General features: G+C 45.0%; 1 protein-coding gene across 1 annotated transcript in view; it reads right to left on the bottom strand.

Moving 5' to 3' along the window:
• The window catches only part of LOC149366337 (receptor-type tyrosine-protein phosphatase kappa-like), a 120,755-nt gene that overhangs the window by 54,286 nt on the left and 39,295 nt on the right, over window positions 1-27,174 (bottom strand). Inside the window, exons 10-20 of the mRNA XM_089550200.1 lie at window positions 27,115-27,174; window positions 24,071-24,223; window positions 22,411-22,544; window positions 20,490-20,673; window positions 20,359-20,429; window positions 15,926-16,151; window positions 13,428-13,736; window positions 10,947-11,243; window positions 8,095-8,345; window positions 4,692-4,764; window positions 1,938-2,044 (exon numbers count right to left, since the gene is read on the bottom strand). The exon at window positions 27,115-27,174 is cut by the window's right edge and continues 99 nt beyond it. Of these exons, the coding sequence (XP_089406326.1) occupies window positions 1,938-2,044; window positions 4,692-4,764; window positions 8,095-8,345; window positions 10,947-11,243; window positions 13,428-13,736; window positions 15,926-16,151; window positions 20,359-20,429; window positions 20,490-20,673; window positions 22,411-22,544; window positions 24,071-24,223; window positions 27,115-27,174 (1,865 nt within the window). The remainder of the gene's footprint in view (window positions 1-1,937; window positions 2,045-4,691; window positions 4,765-8,094; window positions 8,346-10,946; window positions 11,244-13,427; window positions 13,737-15,925; window positions 16,152-20,358; window positions 20,430-20,489; window positions 20,674-22,410; window positions 22,545-24,070; window positions 24,224-27,114) is intronic.

Below are 27,174 nucleotides of genomic sequence, written 5' to 3'. Positions count from 1 at the left end.
TGTGCTTGAAGGATAGGAGCGAGCAGTCTTTTGGAGAAAAAACTCTTAAACAGGGGGGTCTTTGTCAAGAGCGAAAAAGAAAAGAAGGACGAGTAAAACGCTGGATCTAAGGGAAGTCACGTTAATTGCCACTTGGCACGTGAGAGAAAGAGAAGAGGGAAGAAAAGAGAGTGCAGTGTGGCATTTTTGGAAGAGTTGGAGAAGACGACGACGAAACCGAAAAGGAGGCAGAAGAAGAAGAAAATGAAGTGGACGTATTAACCCTGAGGACAACATCATCATCATCACCAAAAGGAGGGGCGGCGACGTGGACAGAAGGAGGAACGTTCTAGGTGCGCACGTTGGCGCACGGCTGTCAGCTGCTGAGCAAGGTGTTCTATCGAGAGGCTTACGGAGCAGGAGTGGTCCCCACCGGCTGTTGACCCGGTCCCGTGGATCACGATGCTGACCGCGTCTCGGAACGCGAGGCTCGTGTCAACGCCTCCAGAACTCAGCCAGCGGCTGGTGCTACCTACCAGACCTCGTCACCGGTACGAGGGCGTTCCAACGCCGACACCCAGCTAAAGCGACATGGCCGCACCGACAGCTTTCACCTGACCCTCCTCAACACTCCTCTCATAGAACAGCGGCGTCTCTTGAAACAAGATACCATCTGGGATTTTGTCCCAACTGGTACCTTGGTATCCCAGTGGCATCCGATATAGCCTGCGAACCACCCGCTTTTGGTAGCAAGCCTCTATGAGTGGTACTTTGAAGTTTACGCTTGAGGAGCTTTAGCGTGGTAGGACTGCGGTGGTTGTCTGTAGCCTTACCTTTGAGTATGCATAAAGTGCGCCTTTGTTTGTTCTTCAGTCATGTATGAAGGATGGCGTCTTGAGTTTCACCTTTCAAGCCTTTCTCTTCTTTATAGGCTTGCACGCACAGAGAGCGCGTATCATTCAACATCGTAGGAACACTCTTGTGTGACAAAGGGATTCCTCATATGATATTTTCAAAATGTCCCACCGAATACATTCCGAAGCTCTAGACGTTTAATCCGTGACTGAGGAGAGATTCTGCTTCATCTCTTTATTCTAGCCCGTCGCCAATTACGAGAGCACATACGTAACATGATCCGATTTGTCATAGTCTACAAGAGCTATTTTTTGTAATTTTGGGTGATAAACATCCTACGTGAGGTTAGTGTTCGCGTCCACTTAGGCTTAAACGTAGGATTTCCGAGGTAGAATATTTGTTTCAGAATGGCGCTCACAACGAAGGGATATTTCTGTAATCCCAGTATGTGGTGGTTACCCGGGAGTCATTAATATAATTAGGTTCGAAAAATTGAAATGTGGCTGAAGCGCACGCTCGAAATTGGATTTGAATCTAGTGCTTCCCCTCCTGTGAGGATCGCCGATCGAAACAATCATCTAAAAATACTAAAGTTTTAAACAAATCAATAAAATTGTCATTTCCACGTATGTTTACCAACCTGTTAACTGCTGGAAAAAAAATCTCTAAGCATTCCTGTTGATCTTGAAGCGCCACCACACTACGCGCTTAAAATGAAATGTCGCAAAACAGTTGCTCAGAGCTGATAGTTGGATTCGACACTCAACACAGTTCTGAGAGCTGCAGCCCTGGGTTCCAGGTAGGCAGCCTGAATTCGTTGCGTGGCACCAACCAGTGGTAGAATTTGATGACTATTGATGACAATGAGCTAGCCTTGGCACGCCATAAATGAAACTTTTAACAAGTTTCGTATTTTTTATGTATGTTTCCTATTCTTGAAGGCAGAATTAAGAGCCTACTGTTTATTGGCTCGCAACTTTATACCCTCATATGCTGTCGATAGTAATGCCGGCAACAGGAAATGTTTGGCCTTGCTTCAGGTTGGCTATTAAGAGCCACTGAAACTTTGTTAACCATATGGATAAAACATGTGCATAACTCACCTTGTAGCTGGTCAGCCTACCGTTCGTCCGAATAGGAGCTTCCCACTGTATCCTCACACTGTCTTCAGTCTGTTCCAAAAACTGAATGTTCACAGGAGCCTCCGGAGCTGAAAATTCAAGTTATATTTTGAGTTTGAAATTTAAAATAGATATGGGCGCTTGAAAACCGGGTCATCGACCATGAAATACAAGATACAGGTTGCATGCTGAATAGATTTGTTTCGATTCTTCAGACAACTAAGAACATCGAAGTGTTTCTAATAAACACAGGTTTCCCCGGCTGGAAGACTCATCACTTTCTTGTGCAGTATGAATGGGAGCCATAATACTACTATGTATTGGTCCTATTGGATGAGGAGACGCATTATCTCACGCCCCTCCATTGATAAGGATTATGCAGCCTAAGGAAAAGTGAGTTGTGAACAGCATTCAAGCACAGCATAATAATTTCTGCATATCAGGAAAATGCTCTTCTGCTCAGGGATCCCTGCAGTCAGCCTTAGAGCCAACACCACAGATTTTGAAGCTGAGGAGAGCCACTCTAGAAGCTAGTTACTGTTCACGCGCAGTGTAGCTCAAAATTTATCTGTCCCATGCTCTGATCGGTACTAACTAGACAGCGGTAAACCTAAGCTACTTAACTGCATTTCTACCACACTTGTAGAACAGTTATTTTGCATGGTCATCTGATCGACTATGTGTAGAAAAAACTAGCAAGGTTAGTAAAAACATAAATAAAAAAATTGGGGACATATGGGAGCAAATGTGTGCCCGAAATTTCGCCCGCATCTTTCGCCAGTATTTCCCACAAACTGAGACACGATGAGTCGTTGAAAGCTAATAACCGCACATGGACACGATCGTTTAGCTAGAACGAGTTTGCTGAATCTGCGGCGTCCGTTCGATCACTAAACGCACCCGGTAAGAAATAAGCGGTAGGCAAAATTTGCGGCAAAGCTACTTCAGTAAATGAGTACCGGGCACATATCTGGAACGTGGTAGAATCGAGGCTCAGGGTGCAAACAGGTGAATACTTCTTAACTTGCTCTCTGCCTAGAGGGAAGCACAGATCTTTTTAACTATCGTGAGAACTTGGAACTGAGTTTAGCAGCTCAAAGCCGAAGTTAATATATTTGTAATGTGAAAAAGGACACTATATTCTCTCGCTATTGAAGTTGATGCAGTCCTGCGATGTTTAGAAGAAGCACCAGTCATCGTCATGACCTTGCGGAGAAAATATTACAATTCCCTTCTTTGAATCACGAGGCGGCGGTCAGTCATATTTAACGGCCAAGTTATTCCCGAATGCACCTCTGTAGCCTTTGCGGGCGTCGCTAGGGGACAGTCGCTTAATGAGCGGAGACCTTTCTCCACTATTTCATACGGATACAGCGTTTCTAGCGGTACCAGTCGAGCGCACAGCTTGGACAGGAAATATTCCTCCTTCCTGTGTCAGCGAATCTTATGTTTTAGACTTTCCTCGGGACACGAGCCGGTGCAGATGCGTATTTCACATCTCTGACCCATGCGGGTGATTCGGCTTCTCGGAACTATATATCAGACGAGAGGTGCCTATCTGCTAGTCAAGACATCGAGCTGAATACGTGCTTATATTAAAAAAAAAACAGCACACCTTTAACACACGGATTGAGTAAGATAGTATGGCACAGCGCTGTCGTCCTATCTTGCTCAGCCCGCGTCTTAAGGGAGCGCTGTTTTTTTCAAATATGAACTACCAACTAGCCCGTTCGACTACTCTTGCACGAACACATGTTCTCGCCAAAAAAAGTAAGAGGCACGCATCTTTCGAACGTTGTGCAGAAAGCAGTGTGTGTCACCGAGCAGCAGAACAGTCGTAACTGGAAAAATGCTTTCACAGCAGAAAGTATGAATCACGGCTTCGGGAGATAAAGATTCTGGTCAAAAGAAGATATAAAACAATGGAGGTTTTTAAAGCTTTTGTCATTAGTAAGAGAGGAAAAGAATGTGTTAGCGATAAATCTCCAGAACAGAATAGGCTTGGGCAGGTTGAAATTCATTGCAACAGCGTAATCATAGCGCGGGAAACAACACTGGACAAAGACGAGACGGGGCAAGCGCTAGTCCCGTCTCGTCTTTGTCCGGTGTTGTCTCCCGCGCTATGATTACACTGTTGCGATAAATCTCCGCCTTTTTTAAGACTGAGGTGTGATGTATCGAAAGGTTTGATTGATTGTACATGGTCTCACTTTCTGCGCATGCCTTGGTTTTCTTTACATTTGCTGGTTTCTTAGTGAATCAAGTTAGATGAAGTTAGCGCTTGTCCTATGTCGGTTTTCTATTGTGTGTGTCTTTGTAGGCGCTATTGTTTCCTGTCTCAAGCAGTATGCGCCTTCTAGAGGAAGTCGAAGTTCTTCTAAGAGATTCGGGTTTTACTCGGAACTTCACGCAGCCTGGGTTTTTATAGCCGACTTCAACACGGCGCACCAAAGTCAAGCGCGTGTTAAAGATTAACACCTATCTCTGCATCGATCGTAACTTCTTTTCCGGGCTTCACGAAGCGCCCAGACAAGAAAACAGGCTGGGCTATTTCCCTGTTCTTCACATTTCTGTCTTTCATGACATAAATTTTCCTCTTTCAGCACATTAAATCATTTTCTTTTTCATTTTTAACCACAACAAAAAAAGAGGCCCAATTGACGAAGCGATGGCGAAAGATTTCATGAGAAACATCTGAATAGCCAGCTTTCCAAAAAAGAGAAATAAAGCACTTACGCATTTCCCTTGTCTCGACATCCAGCACAACAGAGTACGCTGAATATTCAGTACCGTTATTCTTAGCTCGCACCTGCAGAAATGAATACGAATTATTAGGTGTTTTTCGTATCTTCAAATATGCTACTGACAAAACGGGCTCTGTCCCGACAACCTTCTTTTTGTCTGTGTATGTTTCGTGCCTTTCACCAAAGACGAAGATTTAACAACTGGTTTAACAATACGTTTTTGTTTATTCTTCCGGTGAGCACTTCGTTCCAAACCTGATTTATGAGCACCGTGGCAGAGAGACTGGCGCTAAAAACGGAACATAAATACTGATTTCTGTACTATAACGCGGTTGTCTGCGGATTTCCAAAAACATTATTACATTATCTGGCTCCACAAGTCAGAGACAGCCCTTCTTCGGCATCTCGTATATCATAAATGCTTAAAATGGCCACTAGCTTGCAAATATCTATAGTCGGATACCACTTAAGAAGGCAGCGGCTTTTCCCCGTCAAAGAACTCCCCTTCCAGCCAATGGCGTCGGCCGATTCTCGTGACCCTGCTAGGGTGACAAAGCAGGGAGTGGTAGATAAAAGATGATAGTCCTCTCCCTCCATTGTCGGGGATAGACCCCTCTCTCCATTGTGGCACCGCTCCCTGCATTGTCACCCTAGCAGGGCCATGACAATTGGCCGACGCCATTGGATGGAGGGGGTTCTTTGACGGGGAAAAGTCGCTGCCTTCTTAAGATGTATCCGACTATAGTTCCAACTCCCTTCACGAAGCACCGGTAGCCTCACAGTGCACAAAAGTTGTGTACCTAGATTCCCTCAAGAACTAAAAAAACGTACACTGCAGAAATAGCTTACGGGTTTCGATATATTTCTGGGCACTCAACTCCGGAAGAGTACAAATAGCACATGTGTATGCACAGTCAATGCGCAAAACGCCATGCTGTGAAGCTGCGGTGAGGGCTTTTCGGAAAGCAGCCAGACAAGCACTTGCAAAAGAAATTTGTTTGGAGGGCTGACAGTGAAAGTGTTTTCATATATTTTGCGAAAGCTTTTGACACTGTGATTCAATCCAAGGTAATGTTGAAATGAAATCTCATAATGAAGATTTAAAATTCAGTAACTTTCTCTCTGAGCGCTTATAGAGTGTTAACTACACTTCCGCTCAGCCTTTCGTCGCCACCCTAACATCCGGTGTGCCACAGGGCCGGTTCTTAGGACCTATCTTATTTCTATTTTATATCAATTACCTGTCTTATAACATAACCTCGAACATTCGCATGTACGCTGATCACTCAGTTTTACGACACCATTCATTCTTCATAGGATCAGTCTCGCATTGTGAATCATTTTGTAGCTTCTGCAGGTGTTTTGAAAGTTGGCGGATAAAAAAATTAACTTCCGTATATCTGTTATCATGACATTTAGTAATAGTTCCTCTTAAGCGATTTTTGATCACTCTTTGCATATTATATCTCTTGAATGGGTATCAGAGTAGAAGTATCTAGGAATTATTTTTCCTCCAACTTATCCTGGCTTGGTTTGATTTATGGGGGTCTATAACGTTCCATAGCGACCCAGGCTATGAGGGGTGCCGTAGTGAAGGTTCCCGGAAAATTCGGCAACCTGAGGACCTTTAACGTGCGCTGCCATAGCACAGTACATGGGCCTATAGAATTTCGCCTGGATCGAAATTCGACCGCCGTGGCCGGGATCGAACCCGTGTCTTCCGTGTCAGCAGCCGCCATAACCACTAATCAACCACAGCTGTTGAAACTTATCATGGGCCAAACACATTGACTTCGTTTGTAATACAGCCCGTAAAAATTAGGATATCTTAGACGAACATTAACCAAGGCTCCAAAGGGATCCAGGCTACTAATGTACACATGCCTAATCCGTCCAATTCTTTACTACGCTTGCTTTGCTTTCTACGGAATCCTTACAAAGTAATTACAGAGGTAGAAATTGAGGCCATTATCTTAGTGGGTTTCCCCCTTCTTTTGCCCTTAAATAATTACAAATAACTTCCCTCGCAACTCGCCGGAAACTAGAACCGTTAAATTTTTTCCCCTTTATCATTCATTCGCGCTACCCGCTCTGAAGCTACAGGTACAGTCTTTGTCAAAAGTAACCAGGCTGCATGGTTTACTTCTAGTTCGTACAGTGGAGCCCTTACAGCTTCCCTGAAGCCGAAATCGTCGTTAAAGGTAAGGACTGGGGGTCTTACCTTCCAACACCTCTTGATCTTTAGGAAAGCCACAAGGGCTCCACTATACAAACTAGAAGCAAACCATGCAGCCTGGTTACTTTTGACAAAGACGGTAGATCATCTATGCCATACCATCGTCAACGAGAAGTTATCGCAATCTTAATCTCTCACCTTTACTTGCTCGCACTGATGTGTTTAACTACCGTTTCTTTCTGCGTACCATTGAACATTGGAATACATTACCTGGTCCAGTGTATTCCCTCCTAACAGAGAGATTTATGCATGCAATAACTGGTTCATAATCTCTTTCTTCATTGTTCCCAATCTCCCAATTTGTGTAGTGTGCCCTATATGTGCCCTACGCGCCTGCCTCGGAACGCCTTATCGCGGTACACAGACGCGAATTCAGAGACAGCGAGGATGTGGAACCAATGCATTTATTCTCGCTTGTCTCGCCACTCCGCGCCGTGGTAAGGCGCTGACAAGGCGGTGGGTAGATATTCTCGCTATACTGGTGAAAAATTGGCGGGTGTACATGTGTGCCCATAATAAGCTCAATTAATTTATTGGGTTTTACCATCTTTTCTTTTAAATACACGCTGCAAGCAATCAGCATCTCTGCATCAGGATCTTTTTGCAGCGAAAGCTACACATGACACGTTCTACGAAATCACGACGCTCCATTTTTTCCCTTTCCCTCCTTTCTCTTTCAGTTGCTTTCCATTGTCTTGCTGTTGCAGTGATTTAGGGCGCCTGCGGAGAGCCGCCTTGCCTGCAGTCGACTAAATTATCTGCCTGGCGACGTCATTTAGCTCCCCTTTCCCGCACCTGAACTTTCTCTCCAATGCGCTTTACTACTACGCGTCCCGTGACATTTTTTTGCTACCAAACTTCTAAAATTCACATTAAAAAAATAAACAGAACATATTTGTGACATGTTAAGAGAAAAAAAATGCACTTGAGAATAGACCGCACTTCAGAAAAGAAGCGGGCCTTGATAGCTGCTTTTAGAATATATTACTATTATATTAAGCGATATGCTATCTAGTGCACAAACACTACGGATTTATTTCCAATGACAGCACGTTATGAAAGAAAGATGCCCAATACACAGTCATAATTGCTGACAGTGAATAAACATATGACACTGCTTGTTCGTTAATAACCAAAAAATATATTGAATATATCATACCGAGAAGTGGTAAACCTCGTTGGGATGTAAGTTGATCACCGTGTAGCAATGCCTTGGTGCATAGTCTTTTCCGCGTGTGCAGTTCTGGGGCATGATATCAATTAGGATAACGTTGCCGCTGTCACTACTTTTCCAGTACTGAAGCTGGTAGCTCTTCAGGACACCATACGGTGGGTACGGGGCGTTCCAGGAGAGCGAGACGCTCTCTGGCGACAGTTGGTCGGCCCGCAAAACATCTGGCGGAGGCGGCGCTATTGGAGGCAAGAAAAGTGTACAAAAGCCATTGTGAGTGTTTAAAACACTTCAAAGGGCTCTCGGGATTCATGTACATACATTGGAATTGCGCAGTTATTTTCACCGCACAAAATAACAGTGGTTACCTATTGAATAAGAGTTAGGTTGACACGTGATAAAAGGTCAAAACGTGATAGTTTAACACAAGAAATTATAGAGGCATTTCTTATTCACGATAACAGTGGCGGATGCATCAGCGATTCCTCTATCACTTTCAATGATACAGCTCTTTTATTTATCCGGAAAAGGCATCTAACTGTCTCACGCGCATGCGCCATGGCAAGGATGTGTGTGTCTTGTCACCGTCATGTACAGTCGCGAGCAAAAAATATTACCACAGATCATTGGCGATCAGAATTAGGATATCTCACCACGCGGCGCTGCGGTTCGCAGACCTGCTTATCGGGCCGTTTCCAAGTTTGCAGCCTAGGGGGGGGGGGGGGGGGGGATGACGGCAGGAAGTAAGCTTTATCAAGCGTGCATCGGCCGAGCGTTGAAGTGCCGACCCTACGTGACTGTGTTTGCGGCATTTATTTTGGCTCGGTTATCATGAGCAAAGATGGCTTCTTTTTATTACTGTTTTTTTATGTCGGCGATTATTTGTCAAAAGGAAATCGCGGGAACAATAGATTATAGCGTTGCTTTTAGCCAGTAATTCTGCTGTCCGTGGCAGTCCGCTGAACCCCCCTAATACTGTAGAATGGGAACGGCCCGGCACTCTCGCTATCATCCTCTTCGCCACCCGCAGCGCCACGCGTTGTCATTTCGGCGCCCTGGTGTTCCGTCATGTGTGCTAATCTTTTTTACCCGCGATTGTACGATCAGTAGTTCTGGTTGTCTTCTTTTACTTTTGGTGTTTTCCTGGATAAGAAAGCATTTAAAGAGCGCTTCCTTCGAATAAAAATCAGTTCCGAGTCAGCGCTTGTTTTGTGTCTTTCTTTCTTTATTTGTCTCGTTTGCCCGGGCTGTTTTCACTGTGAATTAATACCAACTCGCCCAAATTGCAGCATTCATTATCTTTAAAAGACTAAATTCGTGAAACATGAAAACAAAAAGGGCTGTCAATTGCATTCGAAGAGTGTACTCAAACTGGCGGTTTGCTGCAACTATGTATTCGCGAGATATGTTTTCCAGCCCAAAGAAAACAAATGTTAGGATATTTATGTAAGAAAGGATGTGACAGTTGAGCATAATACCCAGGAGCGTTAAATGAAAGAAAAAGGTTATATACGGCACAAGTGTTCAATCACTTAAATGCGGACATTAGGCCAGAAAGGTTCTGCATAAAAAAGGATCGCATTTTTTTGTACACGCTTCAAGGCAAGCTATTTCAAATATCCCATCAATGGCACTGTTCCTGGAATAGTATCGCTAGATGCAACTTTGATTCCGTACAAACATCGTTACTACGCGCAGGAGAGTGAGCATCAGAAGGCACGAGAAAGTAGGTATTTTTCAGTTACAAAGCAGTTTTTACCGGTAGTAGCCTGTTTTCAAGATATAATAATGCCACAATATTAACTTTCATGTTAATTTAGTAAGTTGCTTTAAGTGCTATAGGCAGCCAGCTCTCAGCATCGCTAGCTAACGGACACAATCTAAGGGCTAGAAAACCCCTTCAGAACGGCTATACTTCGCTTATTAATACGACAGCGGTTTCAGTTGCTGACCCAATTTTCTCGACCTTCGCTATCTGAAAAGTAAAGGTGGTCGTTCTTTTTTTTTTTCTTTACAGAAGGCTTTCCAAGCCAGTGACAGTGCCTTTTGCCGCCTTTCCATCCCGTGTTTTGAGTCCTCTGTATTTCAGCATCCACTCCTACACAAAAGCGCCATTCTGCTCCTTCGAATGTATTCCGCTAATGCATTAACACTGGGGCGAAATATTGAATGCAGTGTTGATAACAAATAGAAAAACGTATAGGTGACATTTGCTTTCTTCCTATCTGCGCCGGAGAGGAGAAGACGCAATATTTACGATCGCCTTCACTTTTGTGGCTTAACAAGGGTTGATTTTGGAAAGCTTTAAAGCTACTCTGCAGTCGAAACATTTGCGTCAGGGAAGAAGCACGAAACTCTGTATCATGCAGGAAGCATAGAACCCCGGAACGAGATTTATTGCTTTAGTACAACGGCAGTGTGAGAGGGAAGCTCCCGCTCTAAAAACTTGAAAGCTATAACGATAGCTCTTAAACAGCGCATGGCAACAATACCCTACACTTCCTTTCTTTCGCAGACCATGATGAAAGGATGGAGGTCCACACAAGTAATGTGACGCTAGATTGCTGCACTACTGATTGCACACACTAATTCATGGTGATAGTAGTCGCCGGCTTGGAAAAGAAGTATTTTTTTTCTGTGTCGTTCATGTGGCAGAACATTGATGGTCCTTTGTTAAAGAACTTTAAGAGGCGACTGGACAGTAGTCATCCCCGGTATCAAGATATTGCACTTTCCAACGTAAAAATTATGGCTCCAGCGTCAATGCTGGCTGGGTGGCGCGCAACTTAGTCTGCATTTTCATTCCTATGAACAGTCACCAAGTAAAAGGAGTTACTTACGGCCTGGGTTTGTTGTGAAGTTCAGGGCAGTAAACTTGGCAGAACGTCCCGCGTCGTTTTGGGCGAACACTTTCACGTGATAACGGGTGTAAGGAACCAAGTCAATATAGCTCTCGAACACTCCTTTCACAGTCCTGTTGCGCAGCTCTGTTTCCCAGGGATCGTCGCTCTTCAGCTCCACGTAGTAAACAGTAATTGGTCCATTTGCACTTTGGCAAGGCACCTCGGACCACGTGATGCTAGTAGAAGTGCCATGGGAATTAACACGAGTCAACTTCATCGGTGCACCGTCAGGTACTGCAAGGGACGACCCACACTGATATATTCAGCATTACAGGCGCACTGCTCAAAAGTAAGCTAATCAAGAAAAGTAAAAGCTTCCTTTGAAAATTATCAATTAGAGAAGGATGCAGTGCGACATAAAACTTGTGGAAGAGTGGTGCGCAAACTGGCTAATATCTTTAAACGTTAATAAATCAACGCTAGTATAATTTCATCGTTGTCAATCGTATCCTACTCCCAATTGCACCCTTCGCGGTTCCATGATATCACACGCATCTCCATGTAAATATTTAGGTATTAGCCTAACACAGGATTACTCTTGGACCACCCACACAATGAACATAACCAACAAAGCTAACCGTGTTCTTGGTTATCTAAAGCCTAACTTGCGTTTGGCACCTGATTGCGTAAAACTGTCCGCCTATTTAGCTCTTGTCCGTCCTAAACTTGAATATTCATGCTCAATCTGGGACCCCAAACAAATTAACCTAGCCAAAACCCTTGAGTACGTCCAGAGCAGCGCGATAAGATTCGTATATTCTGATTACTCATATCATACGAGCGTAACAGCATTGAAAACAAAAGCTAACCTCCCCAGCCTTGAATCCCGTCGAAAAATAGCCAGACTCTGCCTTTTCCACAAGTTTTATCATTCGCATTTCAACCAATCCGTTATCACCCCTGCATACCGGCTTTCACTTCCCATCACTCATCCGAAAGCTGTTCATGCACCTCGAGCATCTACTCCTGCGCACCTAAAATCATTCTTCGCCCAGACCGCAAGAGATTGGAACGACCTCCCCGCTGAAGCTTTCATCCATCCTGGCCTGGAATACTTCAAATCATTCATCACTGATTTTTTTTCAACGATATGTATGCCCACCCCTCACGTAATGCCCCTAGTTGGCCTTTGAGGTACTAATAAATAATAATAAATAATAATGATTGATGTGAACAAACCAAGTTTATGCAGCCTTTACACGACAGCGTGTACAGCTCGTTCCATCGAAAAGCCACCGTCGTCGTTATAGTTTTGAGCACCACGCATCGGAAAAATTCTTATCATGCCAACCATTTGCCGCAGAATATTCCTAATGGTATCATACCATTAAACGTTTTGTGCAGGATAAACTTTCTGTTAAGTTAGAGCCTAGCTTGCCGCAGGGATTCGAACTGGCGACCTATAATCAGGGGCTGTGCATCATGCGCAGGTCGGGTGTCCACCAATACAAGTGAGTTTGTTGCTGCGGCATGTCCTTTCTTTTAAAAAAAAACAATTTTCGATTTGTCCAAAGGGCGATGGCCTTCCATGAACTCCCTGGCAGCGATGCAAGGCTCTGTCGCGTTCCACTCTTAAAGGTGAAGCTTATGCGTCCTCTAAGTTTTTGTTCTTTGCCTGCAAATTGAAAATTATATAGTTGTATTTGAGAGTATTTTCTTCCTTTTCAATATTCCCCTTCAGGTGAAATCAAAGTATTTGAAGAATACAGCAGAATCTTTATTATTCTAAATAGCAAATGCGGGACAACCTGCGCAACACAGTCTTGCGCTTGATAAACTGCTAAGATGAAATTAAAAAAAGAAATCGCTGTAATCGCTTCCTTGTGCGACGTTAAAAATGCACATACCTTGAGCACTAGGAGCCCCTAAGCTACACCATTTGTCCGTAGAATACCCTTTGGGTAGTAAATTCTACCCCAAAGTTAGAAAGAACAAAGTAACGGTACAGACATGTTTCGAAGCAATGGTGCTTTTTTGATGCCATATTTACGACTCTTGTAACTGTTATCTCAAGCGTAAAGATGGCCACAAGGGTCTGGTCGATAAGAAATCCCCATGGAGGGTGAGCTCACTAGCAGAAAATAATTATGCGTGCCATATGAAGAAAATGAAAACATTTACGCAGCCCAGATAATTGGCACAATACTATAAACGTATTAGAAAAGGCTTGTCCTATAAAAGGCCATAGTGAAACCATTCATTTGCAGTACTGGGCTGATTAACTGTGCTGCTTGGATAAATTCAGGTTTCTTTCCGAATTAAGTTTGTGTTCCTCCGACCACGCCGGTGTGTCCAGGTTGAGTGCGATGGTAAGAATTCAGGAGGATGTTTTACGTCCATTAGTGCTACTGTGACGAGGAAATCCGGCGAAATTTGAAAATAGATTGACGTTGAGGATCGTACTGGCCGAGGACTCACCTGCCTGAAGTGTGTTGAAAGTCACCTCTGTAGCATTCCCTGGCTTGACTGTTACGGCAGCGACAGAGAAGCGGTATGTTGTGTATGGATGCAGGCCAATCAGGTTGGCGCTGAGCTGCGGCGGTTTAACGATGACTTCGGTCTCTAGCCGGTCTGGTAGAGCGCAATCAGGAACCCGAAGTCTCAGGGGTTTGTACAAAACGCGGTAGTGGCGAATGACACCGTTGGCGAATTCCGGACGACCCCAGGCGAACTTGACGTCTCGAGACCCATTCTTCTTTTGTTCCACGTACGGGGGTGGTGTAGGAGCTACAGAAATAAAAGGAATAAGCACATGCTACCTTACGTAATTACTTAAGTGTTCGCTTTAATACAATTGCTACTGTTTATCACTTTCGCCGCTACTTCTAAATTAGGTGGTGGGCGCCACGGTAGTGCAGGTACAAAAAATATTTATGGGAGAAATCTGTAGACAGTGAAATTTACATCTCTATATCACTATTCAAGGCCTTGAAAACAATTGCTGCATAAGTAATTATTATGTTAACAGGAAAAAAAATTGTAAACTGTATAACTTTTCTGCCTCAACAAATTGATATTGGAAACATTAAGGAAGCCCTTGTTTCAAGCAAGTGGGTTGTTAATTTCTAACAACTCCCCATTGTTGACAACAAGAAGGTTGTTATTTCGAAAATAACTTCCCGGTTTGAAACATGTGCACTAATTAAAGATCAGCAGCAGACTAAATATACTTGCACACTCTGACCCTTGAATACCATGACACGGCTTCACCACCGCTCTAGACAACAGGCAACATGAAAAGTATAAACTGTCGTCAGGGCTCCCTCTGATGATCTGAGAGAACCTGCCAGATGCGTTCCACCTCATTCTTATTCTTCTAGTTATTTCCCTCTTAATATCCCATTCAACGGTCACTACCTACCCTAAATTCAAAGCGATCCAAAAGTATGCTCGTGGCCAAAAGGGTGCCGGGCACCCACTTTTACCACTCTCTGCAGCGGTTTTATGATCAGCTTGCTTGGCCATGTGAAACCAGCGCGATGTCACAAACGAAAGAACCCCAGATGCACCGCCAAACATTCACACCACGCGAACACGCCTCGGAAAGGAAACCGTGAACTGCACACGACACCTGAGAAGCATAAAGACCCGTGTGCTAGAATTAGTGTAGAAAACCGGTCACCTGCAACGACCTGGGAGAATCTGTCGAGGCGCAGAAGTCGATGCGAACCCCGCTTTAGAAATTGTTCATCGCTCCGAGTGTTTGAATTAATGCGATGTTGGGCGCGGCAATGTGAACTATTTGCCGCACCAAAGCCGACGACTCCCCTGAAAAAAGTTCCATGCGGGTACCGTACAGGTGGGCCAAGTTTTCGGCAGTTATAATGCGGTGCCTCCTAGCGTATATATTCGAACATTTTCGTCTAATAATACATATGGCCTCGTACTCCTAAGATTCACTGGTCACTTATTTACTTTACTCATCGGCGTAAGTAGATGGGGGGGGGGGGGGGGGGGGGGGGGGCTCCTGTGTATATATACACGAAAAAGCCAACAGTCATTGAAAGGAAAAAAAGAAAAAGGGGATGTATTTATATTTAATGGAGAGTATATCAGGGTAATCAATTAGTTTTCTAATCACTACATAGACCGCGAAATGATTTGGATAGGCATTTTCTAGGGCAGCGATTATGTAGATCGGTAGAGGTGGTCATTGTGGGTATTCGAGTCGAATTTTAAACCTCTGCGTGGGCCCTATAGTTAAAAATACTTTTTTAAAAATCACCGCTTGCAGTAGCTCGCAACCGATTAGGGCGACACACATCATTGCGCATCCACTACCCCGATGACATTATTGGGAAGAAGAGCCAGCCTTCAAGCTCACCCCGTCTGTCCAATGACGTCATTGGGGCAGGGAAGGGGACGCGCGGTGAGGTGTGTCGCCTTAATCTGCTGTGAGCTACTGCGAGCAGCGATTTAAAAATAAACATTCCTAAATTATGCGTTTCACGCAGAGCTTTCCGGTTTGGCTTCAATACCCAGAAAGACCACCTCTTACAGATCTCTTGCACTACAATATGTATATCGAAATCATTTCAGGGTCCCTTTAAAGAGAAGATATGAAAATTACCTTCAGTGTAATCGATCGCATTACTAATTGCCTACCGTAACAAGCCGCGCAAAAAATAAAAAATTATTCTGTACTACCATTATTGTCCAGGAATATTGGATTCTGTTTCGTAAGATTTGTATTTCTGTCGTGTACCTTCATGGTTTCATTATTACTTTTGGCTTGGGATTGTGGTTGTAATTGCTACGTTCCTCTTTTCCCCTTGTAATGTCGTCTTACAGTGTGGATGCAGTGTAATAATGCGAACAATAGCATTGATTGAGCTAGCCAGACAAGTACTGAAGCACAATGCGACAACTTGAAAAGCTACTCAGGTTTTTACAAGCATTCTAAAACTGACACCCACCGTCCTCAGCTGATACCACAGCCATGTCCCTGGTCCACACGCTGTACTTGTTGTCAGGCGTCCTCATTCGCAACCGTATGTTCACTTTGGTGTACGGCTCCACCGGAATGCTGTACATGTCATTGGCCAATGTTCCGGACTGAGTCAGGTTGAATTCCAGTGGCACGCCATTCACTTCCAGCACTACGTTCACGCTCCAGCAGTTCCAGAATTCCCTCCCAGGGTTCTGAAAGAAATCGAATATAGGCTTCAATGCTTCTACATACCTATCTTTTGAGTACCGCTGGGATAGGGCCAAAAATCAGGACAGATGAAGCCGTCAGAAAACGACAAGCCATTAAGACAATCTCTGACTGGAAGAAAAAAAACTCATCATCAATGGACGAAATGCGCACAAAAGAAATACTACCTTAGCATGGTATTCAAAAGATCAGGCTACAGTGTCGGTCATAACCATTGGAAATAAATGATTTGGTGTATGGGCGTTTAGCGTCCGAATGCGACTCAGGCGATGATGGACGCCTTAGAGAAAGGCTACGGAAATTTCGACCACCTGGGGTTCCTGAACGTGCTCTCACATCACACAGTACACGAGCCTCTAGAATTTCGCATCGAAATTCGACTGCAGCGGCCGAGATCGAACCCGCGTCTTTCCGGTCAGTAGCCGAGTACCATAACCACCAAGACAGCACGGCGGATGGAAATGAATGGTTCAGTTCAGTAAGTTGTCATGAAATTCATGTGCTTAAAGCATAGCTCTTGGAAGGGTGTAGACCATTATTATGAATTAATATGAGCAAGAGCACTGCCTGTCCAGTAATGTCCACTGCATCCGCTGTTAACAGGGAAAAAAATTAGTGAAAATCATGTCATGTGAATGGGGCAAAAATACCCCAAGAGTTAACTCATAGGCGCTAAAATGCAGAGGGCCTTGTTTTATTCACAGGATCACTTTTACGAACAGATGATTGAAGCTAGACCTCGCAGGGCATAAATAGCTCTGTCGTAGGTTCATGCCAGCAAGTTCCGGTTTACACGTCGCTTCTCTAGTTTCCAGAGCTATTGAAGTTTCCTCAACGTCCACCAAGGCAGCTTACTAGAACGACAGACAAAGGCAGGAGTGTGCTTAGAGGTGCATATGTCAACCGATACAGGAAGGGTTTTCTCGGCGATTTCAAACGGCATATTCGACGAAAACTTATTTCCACATCCAAATAGACGGTTTTGTCGTTTGCAAACAAACATGGGTGCAGATAAACATACTGACCACAAAACTCACCCCTTCTTTCAGATTAGCAGCCGACCGCCATAAGCACTGAGCAACCGCGGCGGCTCTCAAAGACCAAGTGTGCTGGGACAAAATCCCAGTGTTGCCAGAACATAATCTTCGACAAAATCATGTGCACTAAATCCACTTACGGGCAGCAGGTAGCTGGATATATAGACCGTTTACAGAGATCAGTTTGCTCTGTCCACGACAGATGGCAGAGTTCCGGTGACTTTAGTGCGCCACTTCTGGCCTTCACAGCCGGCGTTAGCAGCATCGCCGCGCAGTGCGAAACGCTGTTGCGCAGCTTGTGTACGAACGTCAAGTGACTCTTAAACGACCCAGCTGTGGTACGGATGTCATGCGTATTGTTGAATTAATATCTAGATCTTATATCCCTGTGGTGTAGTGTCGGGAAAATAGACGCGCTTGTTACATAAAGGAAACCGCGAAACAATTACCGCCGTTTTTGGAGGAGAAAAAATAAACATATCACATACGCCGCGCGCCAGTTTATTTCAACGCCAGCAGTAGCTGCGGGAATGGCAGAACGAGCGCATATATGCCTGTAACGTTTCTCACCTTCGAAGAACACTGATCGAATACACCGAATTATTTGTGCTTTTTAGACATTTGCAATAAATTCTTCCTGGCGTCGGCACAGTGCTCACTAAACTGTCGTGCGTACTTAACGCTAGCACAGTGGAAGCAGCAACTGAGCGTTTGCTAAAGTCCGCAAAGGAGGCGCTTCGACATGCAGTTCAGTAACCCAGTGCAAAGCTCTACAAAAGTGCGCTGATGCACGGGACAGCGGTGAAATTTGTCATTACAGGACTTCGAATATTCCAGCTTATTCCGATTGCTTACATCTGCGGGTGCTGAACTTCGAGCAGTTTTCAGTTTTACTTAGCAAGAGAGCACGGTCGAACGTCGCTGAGCTTCTGAAGGGGTCCTTGAAATACATCCATACCCTTCCTTTGGAAGCCGGAATGTTAACGGAGTACAAAGTAAATATCTGGACAAAAGGCCGGCGTTCACACGCATGCGGACCTTCGGCTGTAAGTCGCGTGCACATGCTGAGCCGCGAACGTTCTTGGTAGCTGTGAACACATGTTCCTCCATTCGGCAAAAATATCGAGCTCTAAAAAGTAAGCTTTCAGGCATTGGCGCGCTTTTAATCTGCACTTTGACAACAAGTTATGCGGTTACGAATATCGTTACGTGGTGAATTGATTGAATAAATATGAACGCGCAGGTAGCTGACGGCGGTCTGTTGACACATTCGAGCCGATGCCGGCAGTCTGAAGGAGGTGAGTAAATCAGCTTGTTGAAGCAAACATTTTCCAGCACCAGCACGTTCTCTGCGCACTCACAGGAAATTTGTGTGGCGTCCGGCAGCTCCTTATCCACAACGAGAGCCGGAGAAGCGTCTGGCAGCCGGGCACCAGAGCGCCCACAGCCGTCGAAACGAGAAGGCCCGAAGGCCGGCGGTGGCGGAATGGTCATGTGACCAAATATGGCGGCGCCCATGCTCCCGCGCTGTAAAGCGTCTTATAGACGCTCTACAGCGCGGGAGCATGGGCGCCGCCATATTTGGGGCCATGTTGTGCGGTGGTATAGTTCTTGTATCATTGGTCGCAAGCAAATGGCGAAGAGCTATATTCACGCAGCGTCATTGGTTGGCGTTAGGTAAAAAAAGAAAAGGATAATTGGAAAGCAGACGCATGGGCTGGCGCGAGTTTTGAATAGCACTCTTAGGAAAATGAAATCTTAGACCATGAATGGAATCCCAAACGCAGCGAATCACTCTGCATTATCGAACGAGCACCAAATCCAACGTAGTGTCAGGAAATCCTCACCGACGAGCAAAACAGTTATCTTTGCCATATTTCATTTTAAACTTCTTTCCTTCCGATTGCTCAGCAAGAGTAGGGCTGCTCCCGTGGAAGTTGATAGAAGAGGAATGAGAGAAAAGAGAATTCGTCCCTTATTTCACCAAGAGCAGCTTTACATAGATGTAAACGGAAGGGAGAGTGTGGCTTTGAGAGTATAGAAGTCCCAAGTCGGAAGCATAGCGGGCCAGCGCTATGACGTACTAGTAAGCGAGGAACGCTCAGCTCAGTGCCGGCACGGAAAATATAATCGACTGAAGGAAGCAGCATGTAAAGCTCCAAAATAATCGCGGAATGACAAACGTACTGTGCAGCCAGCAGAAAAACCAGGAATGGTCCATACTCCCCAAGCCATCAAAGCAGCCAGGGAGACGAGTGTTGCCTAGCGCGAAGAAGGAAAGCGCGTGAAGGCAGCAGCATGTCATGGAGCCAAAGGACCCTGTGCGGCTGCTACTGCATATGAGCCATCTCTGAATGTGCTGCTCTCTTCCTGCAATGCGTTTTGTAATTACACCTACTTTAGCCTATGAAACAGACTACATTTTTTCTTCAGAACACTACGCGGGAATAAGGCAACGAGAATAAAAAACGTTTATTGAGAATGTAAATACTAGGTGTAATAAGTAACCTCTCAACCAAAAATTTATGCCTGAGTGAAGTGCGGGTATAATGGGTTGCCTCCAAGAGCTGGTAGTTTTAACTCTGCTATTTCTGCGCATCGTCTGCAGGCACGTTATTTGAGCAAAGTTGATATTTTTCTTTAGTAACAGCCGCTCGTTCACACGCCGGCATCTTGTTTCAACAACCTTTTGATAAATTTCAACTGGATATTTAACCAGTGCTATTACACCTAACTGTGCATTCCATCTCTGTCTGTACTTCATTCTGTTCGTGTGTGCACGAAGCCTAAGCCAATCCTCCGACGTGGGCATGTGCCATTTCAACAAAGGAAAACAACCTTTACGATTTCATTGACCGGCGATTGGGGATATTCGGCATAGAATTTTCGCAGTGGAAGGGCTAACTTTGACAGAACGATCCGCAACAGAGAGACAACAAAAAAAACTGGCACTCGTTCTGTTCGCCGTCTCTCTGCTCCAGACTGTTCTGTCGAAGTTAGCACTTCCACTGCAAAAAATTTAATGAAATGCGGGCTCAGTCTTAATCACGCAACTCTCTTGCAGAAGGGGCCCCAGGTCGCATAAATATTCCAGTAGTGACATTAAAAGAATCAGATATCTGAGCAGGTACGCTTGAACGACGTGGTCACTTACCGTCCACCTGACCACGATTGCAGTTGTGCTGCGGTTGTCGATCTTGACATTTTGAGGAGGCAAAGTCGGTGCTGAAAACAAAAGCCCCTTTAATAAATGATGTCAGTTCAGCAATTCACACTTTAGCTTACCCCCGCAGGCAGTTTGGAAGTGAGTAGTGTTGGCACCGTGTTCTCTATGGCGTCCATCGCTGTCAATAACCAGGGCGCGAACCTCGTATTTTGTACCGCTTCGTAGGGCCTTGAGGACAACGCTGAGGGGTGACTTGTAAGTTGTAGAAGGAACCGTTTTGCTGTTCCACGTTTCATTTCCTACCTGTTTTGGAGAGAAAATGTTTCTAAGCAATGAACGGCAAGTTTTATCGGGAATATGTGAGATACATTTTTTCCTGGCATCAACTTCGTCCACGAAGGCACACAAACGCAGTTTGGTTCCTACACCTTCCGTTAATAACGTCCTATGAAAACATTTCCTGTGCATACTGAACCTGCTGAAGTAGAAAAACTGCTAAGCGAGACGGCAGAACAATGGCCTCCGATATACAGTTCTCTTATTGAGATGCTTGTTCACTGTAGTCGCCCAGTATGGAATCCCAACTCATTCCTTTCGCACTGATCTGAAGAACTCTACAGACGAGTACACCTTCGTCACTACTGTTGCAAATAGTCGAGACCCTTAAATTGCAGCCCTTGCACCTTCTCGGACAGCAAAAGCAGCATGGACCGCAAGCTGAGATCGGTATACTCTGACAGCCTTCATTGGCCAATTTGTACGCTACAATCAACGGGACTTTTTCCCCCAAGGCTCTCCCTTCTGCGTGTGCTTGCGTCATACAGCTTGTTTCCCAGGAGACACAGCATTTCGAAGGCGGTGAGGTTGATTTTTTTTAGTTTCCATCGGCAGCTACTAGCGAATCACTGCAGGGTCGAGTGTCGTCTCTTGTTGAGGTAACGGTCACTCCTACCACGTGGCCCACGGTGCGACCCTCATCAAGAGCACGTAACCGTCTGAGTACTCTGCGCATAGGTGGCGCACGTTATCCATCCCTCTGAATAGCCCCCGGCAGACAAATACCAAAGTGCTGGCGTCTCCACTGCTTGGCCTACCGTACCGCCGCGCAGTGTATGTGGAGTGGAATCCTGCGCAACCAGATGCTCCTCATGGGCGCAAGGATGCCGCAGCCGCCAGACATGCCGCTGGAGAAGAAACGCCCCAAACAGCATAGGCAATCGGCCCAGTATTGTAAATGGCTGGTTTCACTTTGGTCCTCTGTAGTACTGGCCTTTGTGAATGCAATTCTATTATTGGGCCGATTAGCTCTCGCGCTGGGTCCGCGGGGGCACCGGTACCACCTCGCAGTACGAGCCGCTAAGGCAGAAACCAAACGGCGACGGCGAGCGGAAAATCAGTCGTTGAGTGCCGACAAGATATCTGTGCTGTTTAAACGCTACATTGGTAAACTATAATCGCGGCGACATTTCTTTCTCTGCTCGTTTGAGCCGTGTCCCCAGAGGGACGAAAAGGTTTACCCGCTCTTTCTTGTAAACCTGAGGTTTCGGTAAGCGGGGCGTACCGTGAACGAAAGTTGAGTTCTCCAGCCGATTCAACTTGATAGCGGTGATCGACACTGCCACTGCATAGCACACAGAGCGCTATTTGTGTTCTACATAACGTTTTCTCTGCTTTAATTTTATTGTTGAATGAGTGTACACCTTTCGAGTAGAAAATTTAATGCCTTACCTTAAAGCAGCAAAGTGTTTATAGTGCGAAAAATTTTTTCACGAAAACAAAAATGCCGAGATCACTTTGTGGTTTTCCTAGGTGCCGCTTATTCATTTCGTTTCAAGGGCGTGAACACTAGATATTCATTACAGGGTAAATATTCCGTGGGGTTATATATCAATTCTGGTGGATGAATCCTTACTATGCGAGCAATCAAGGGGGAGAACTTACAAATCCCTTCTTAAACGGATATGTAAAACGAGTTGGTGAATCTGCAACTTCGGCCTTTGATTCGTGTGAGGGAAAAACGCAGAGCACTCAAAAGCTTACCTTGTACTCCACACGATATTCTTTGGGGCTCCCACTGCCTAAATCGACAGCAGAATTCCAGGGGTTGAACACTATCAAGGCATCTTTGTCGGTTACGTTCTTCACCAAAGGCCCATTCTTGAACAAAGGGTAGCCTGAAAAGTCGTTCGTAAAATGTCTTCCATCTGTTGCAATCTTGGAGTCGGTAGATAACATTAGGAACATAGTCATAAGTTATGTTCTGCATTGTATAACTTATTTCTTTCTAATTTACACGTAAGTACTCATCGCACCCGTGTGTTGCACAACCTTCACGCGCAGTCTAAACCACGCGTCGGCTGCCAAGTTTTTAGTTATAACATAGTCTGTTACCGCTGCCTTGAGTAATCCAACGCGAAACTTATTGCTTTCAAGAGAGAGTTCTGCAATGAATATACTGACCGCCAGCTTAGAATGTAAAACAAACCACATTTACAGCTTCTCTTCAAATGTGTTGTCAGCAGAGGCAATAAATATTCCATGCGGTTATATCCGCACAGCGTGACAATGGATTTGTATCTGATTATTGTAAAGCTTGTATACTTTTGGAGACAACCGAGATACACGCCTTTAAAAACTTATTCTTATTGATACACAATCTCTTCTGCTCACCGAGTAATATCTCCGTCATACAGTTCATGCGCATAGATGTCCGCTTTTTAAGTATTTGTCGTGAGAATACGTGAAATGTAAACGCTGAATTTCGATATCTTAATGCCGAGATACTAGGCTCTTCAACGTTTTCTAGGAATCGGACAGACAGCTTCCTATATTCAATTACCCACGCTGTAGTTTCACGTCAGCACTTGGAAGCTCTAAGCTCCATTGAGCCATCGCCGCAAACAAAGAATACATCTTTTCCATACATTCAATTACAACCTCCTTAAAACCTCCCTGATGTTGCTAAGGGTGAGCTAGTGTTCAACGGGTTCTCGTGCAGAAACATATTTCTTAAATATGTCATTTTCATGCCGAAGCGATGTGCGATGTGCGAAGGTGTTCGGTCAAGAGTTCCTAAACTTCGTACAGAAGGTGGGAATGGGTTGCCTTTAACCGCAAATCAAACTCAGAAAAAAGAAGGTCTACTTCTAGACATGCATTTCTTGCGGCGCGTGGGTAGGACGTAGCCTCACAAAGTGGGACCAGTCTGTCTTTTTCCTATTCCAGGCGTTTCAAGATGAGCAGGTAGACTTTTTCGGGGCCATGTTCGATTTTGACATGCAAAGAAACATTGACACGCACATTAAGAAATCCATTCAATTCAAGAAGGAATGGTTTAGGCGGCAAGGTGCAAATTGCCGGATTTTCAACTGCAGCGTTCCTCTTGGAACTCTGTAAAGTTGCTGACTTATTCAGTGTTGCGTACCCTCGTTTGGTTGCAAAATCTCTAAGGAATCGCTCATCTTGCCAGGTTTTTTTTTCACGTGATCGTTCCTTTACCAACAGTAAACTTATGCGCAAACGCGAGTTCTCGTAGAATTTTCGGCAGTTAGGAAACTGAAAGGCGATGCTAAATGCTCTCAACCTCCAGAAATTGGGCGTCTCGTGCATGCTGCATGAACAGGGCTGCCCATGCCCGAAGCAAACCTTTTTTTCTGGGAACATTAGAAAACGAATGGCGAGCGTAAACAGTAAGCCTTACTTGTGTCGCAGAACGGAGAGTTTTTCCAGCCCTGGCGACATACTCCTCTATCCTTGAGACAGGTGCCCGTGTGAATGTTGCAGAACTCCTCAGTCTTGCAGAAGCACACACGGCTCTGCTTGCAGTCCGCACCGTAGTGGTGGGCAGGGCACGCTGCGGTAGGAATGATTACGGGAAGGAACTTTATGTGAAGGTGCATTTAGACGTTAAAGAAACAGCGATGAGCGCATGCAGCCGTGTTTTCCTAGCGTTCGCATGGATCTAGAAAGACGGCGCAAGTTTAATAGAATGAAACAAACAACTGGAAGTTTAGAAAGGCCACCAGTCTCCCATAATAAGACAACCGCAAGGCGACCACTTTGGAGGTAGAAACTTCAAGGAAATATTTTCCTTGTTTCAACTTCAACTTAAAGCAAATATTGCACCTGTGACGATTTTGGTTTGGTTTTGGTTTTATTGGGTATAACGTCATAAAGCGATTCAGGGTATCAGGGAGGCCATAAAAGGCTCCAGGTAATTTTGAACACCTGAAATTCTTTAACATGCTCTGACATCGCACAGTACAGGTGCCTCTAGGAATCGCCACCGTTGAATAGGAACGCCGCAGCGGGGATCGAACCCGTGTCTTTCGGGCCAGCAGCCGAGCACAAACATAACCACTCAGACATCGCGGCGGCAGCACAGAAAACTGATTGGCTAGTTAACGCCCTATGCTAACAATAAAGTACCTTTATAACAGTAGTTACATGTAAAACTTGAGCTACCATGACCCTCCGCCGCCTCCCCCCCCCCCCCCGCACCACTTAAAGGGCCCGAATTTACTCTAGGCAAAAAAAAGATGAAACAAGAAAACATGAGACATCATGAGAAATTGCTACCTTCTATATTTTTATTAGAAACACTCACGCACGCATAGTCACATTTTAAATATTCAGCGCCTGAAATTTATTGTGAACTTTAGCTTCTATTCACTGCCACATATACTGTGGTTTCACCTAAGACTTTAAACAATTTCTAAAAATAGGCTTTTTGATTTAGAATAGCGCTTTTTTTTGTGCATAGCGTTCTCAGCTGTGTAGTACTACATGAGAATGCAGCTAAGAAGTGCTAAATAGGAGGCCGGTCTTAACTTTTTAACTATTGCTTTTAGGCTCCTTAACTATTGAGAGGCTGTACGCCACCGTAATTAATATCCGTATCACTTTTTAGAATTTCTAAAACGCACTTACCTTGGTACTGTGGCCTACGAAATTTTGGCTATTTCGAGGAGTTGCACGCTCTAGAGAGGTTGGTTTACCTGCAAGCTTTTCGGAAGCCCATGCATTTGTTCCAAATTTGTTCAGCCCCAGCACCGAGGGTAACCACGTTATCGAAATTCTAAAATCTGATATGGACATATGATATGGACGTGGCACTCGCGACAATGGAGGACGTAGTAAGTTCGCCGCTATGGCCGCGGGAGGCGTCGGTGAACACGCTGAAGGTTAGGTTGCACGCTAGGAAAATCCACCCTAAAGTGTAACACCGGACAACCGTCTCGGTAGCTGAGCTCCTGGCGCACCGTGCGCGAAAATCGGTTGTTGTGGGCTGTATCTGATCGGCGGTATGTGTTTTTGCTTCTGCTTTCTAATCAATTGCCTTCAGCCATAAAGTAAAGAAACTGTTATTTTCCATTGATCAACTTCATGGGGAAGAAAAAAACAAACATCCCTCTATGCTTTTATTGGTTTCGATGACTGTTGTCTTCATTTATGACTCTTTCGACGGTTTCGATGACTGTTGTCTGTCAGTATTTTATGCCGGAAAGAACGCTACCGGCACCAGCGCTAAAGTGAGCGTAGCGGCAGTCTTAATTTTGTGGTCTACTCGTCTCAAAATATGTTAAAAATGACTAGAAAGGAAGTTTAGAGTACAATGCGTAGTGACAACTTCAGAGAAAAAGAAATATAGCACCTTAAGTTTATTATCATAAAACCAACTAGTGTAGAACATATAGGAAATATGTCATTTCCCCAGGTGACCTAACGCACCCGCTAGTACTGCAAACTTCGAATAGAGCAAGTCGCCACACTTGATGCCCTCCTCATTTTCGCTGACAAGTGCAACAAGAAAATGTACTGAAAACGCCAATTTTCTACTCATTTTGAAAATATAGGGTAGAATATGACCAAGATAATAATTTTCTAATCGTCTGTAATGGTTGACTGCACTTTCAATGGCTCTCATTTTAGTCGTGCTGTTCAGTTCTGTGCGGCGTCTGCGCTTTCGCTCAAAAACTTCATCACAGTAATCACATTCTAATCACAGTAATCACAGGCTAATCACAGTACCATATCGCTAAGTGCAGCTCGACTTCTTCTCAGAAATACTGAATGCGACAGTTAGCTTGCAAGAAAACTGTAGAAGACAGCAGTCTCTTTCATTGAAGAAACGCGAAAGAATTTGCGGTTGAACGCCCGCAACTTTTTTTGGGAGTCATCGTTATCTAACATCGGTACACACCCCCAACACACTTTACCGACGTACACACCACAACGCGTTCACTTCCCGCACCTCTAACATGCACTCCGCCGCGGTGCCTCAGTGGATATGGTACTCGGCTGCTGGCCCGAAGGACTCGAGCTCGATCCCGGCCGCGGCGGCTGAATTTCGATGGAGGCAAAATTCTAGAGGCCCGTCTACTGTGCGATGTCAGTGCACGTTAAAGAACCCCAGGTGGTCGAAATTTCCGGAGCCCTCCACTGCGTCGTCCCTCATAGCCTTAGTCGCTTTGGGACGTTAAAACCCAATAAACCAAACCAAACCTCTAACATGCTCGATCCAACAATCCCTCGTGACATATGCGTTGCGGGCCCGCCCGGCACATAAAGCACCTGGTTTCGGACCGTAATTCTGGAGAATTTCTTCTTTCGAGCGTCGGCAGAGCGTCGTGCTCTGCCGACACGCTCTGCTGGCAGGTACTGTACACGCCACTCATGAGGCAAGAAATGCTTTTACAATAAAAATACGGTTAGTAAATCCACCGAACGCGCTCAATGACTTACTTTCGTTACAATAAGGTCCGTGAAAGCCGGTTCCACAGGAGCACCCGTAAGGATCCGGCA

The sequence above is a fragment of the Amblyomma mixtum genome, chromosome 1, assembly GCF_055824585.1.
Source record: "Amblyomma mixtum isolate Tamu chromosome 1, ASM5582458v1, whole genome shotgun sequence".
Taxonomy (NCBI): domain Eukaryota; kingdom Metazoa; phylum Arthropoda; class Arachnida; order Ixodida; family Ixodidae; genus Amblyomma; species Amblyomma mixtum.
Note: the sequence above shows the minus strand (reverse complement) of the source record. Positions and strands in the feature narration are given on the sequence as shown.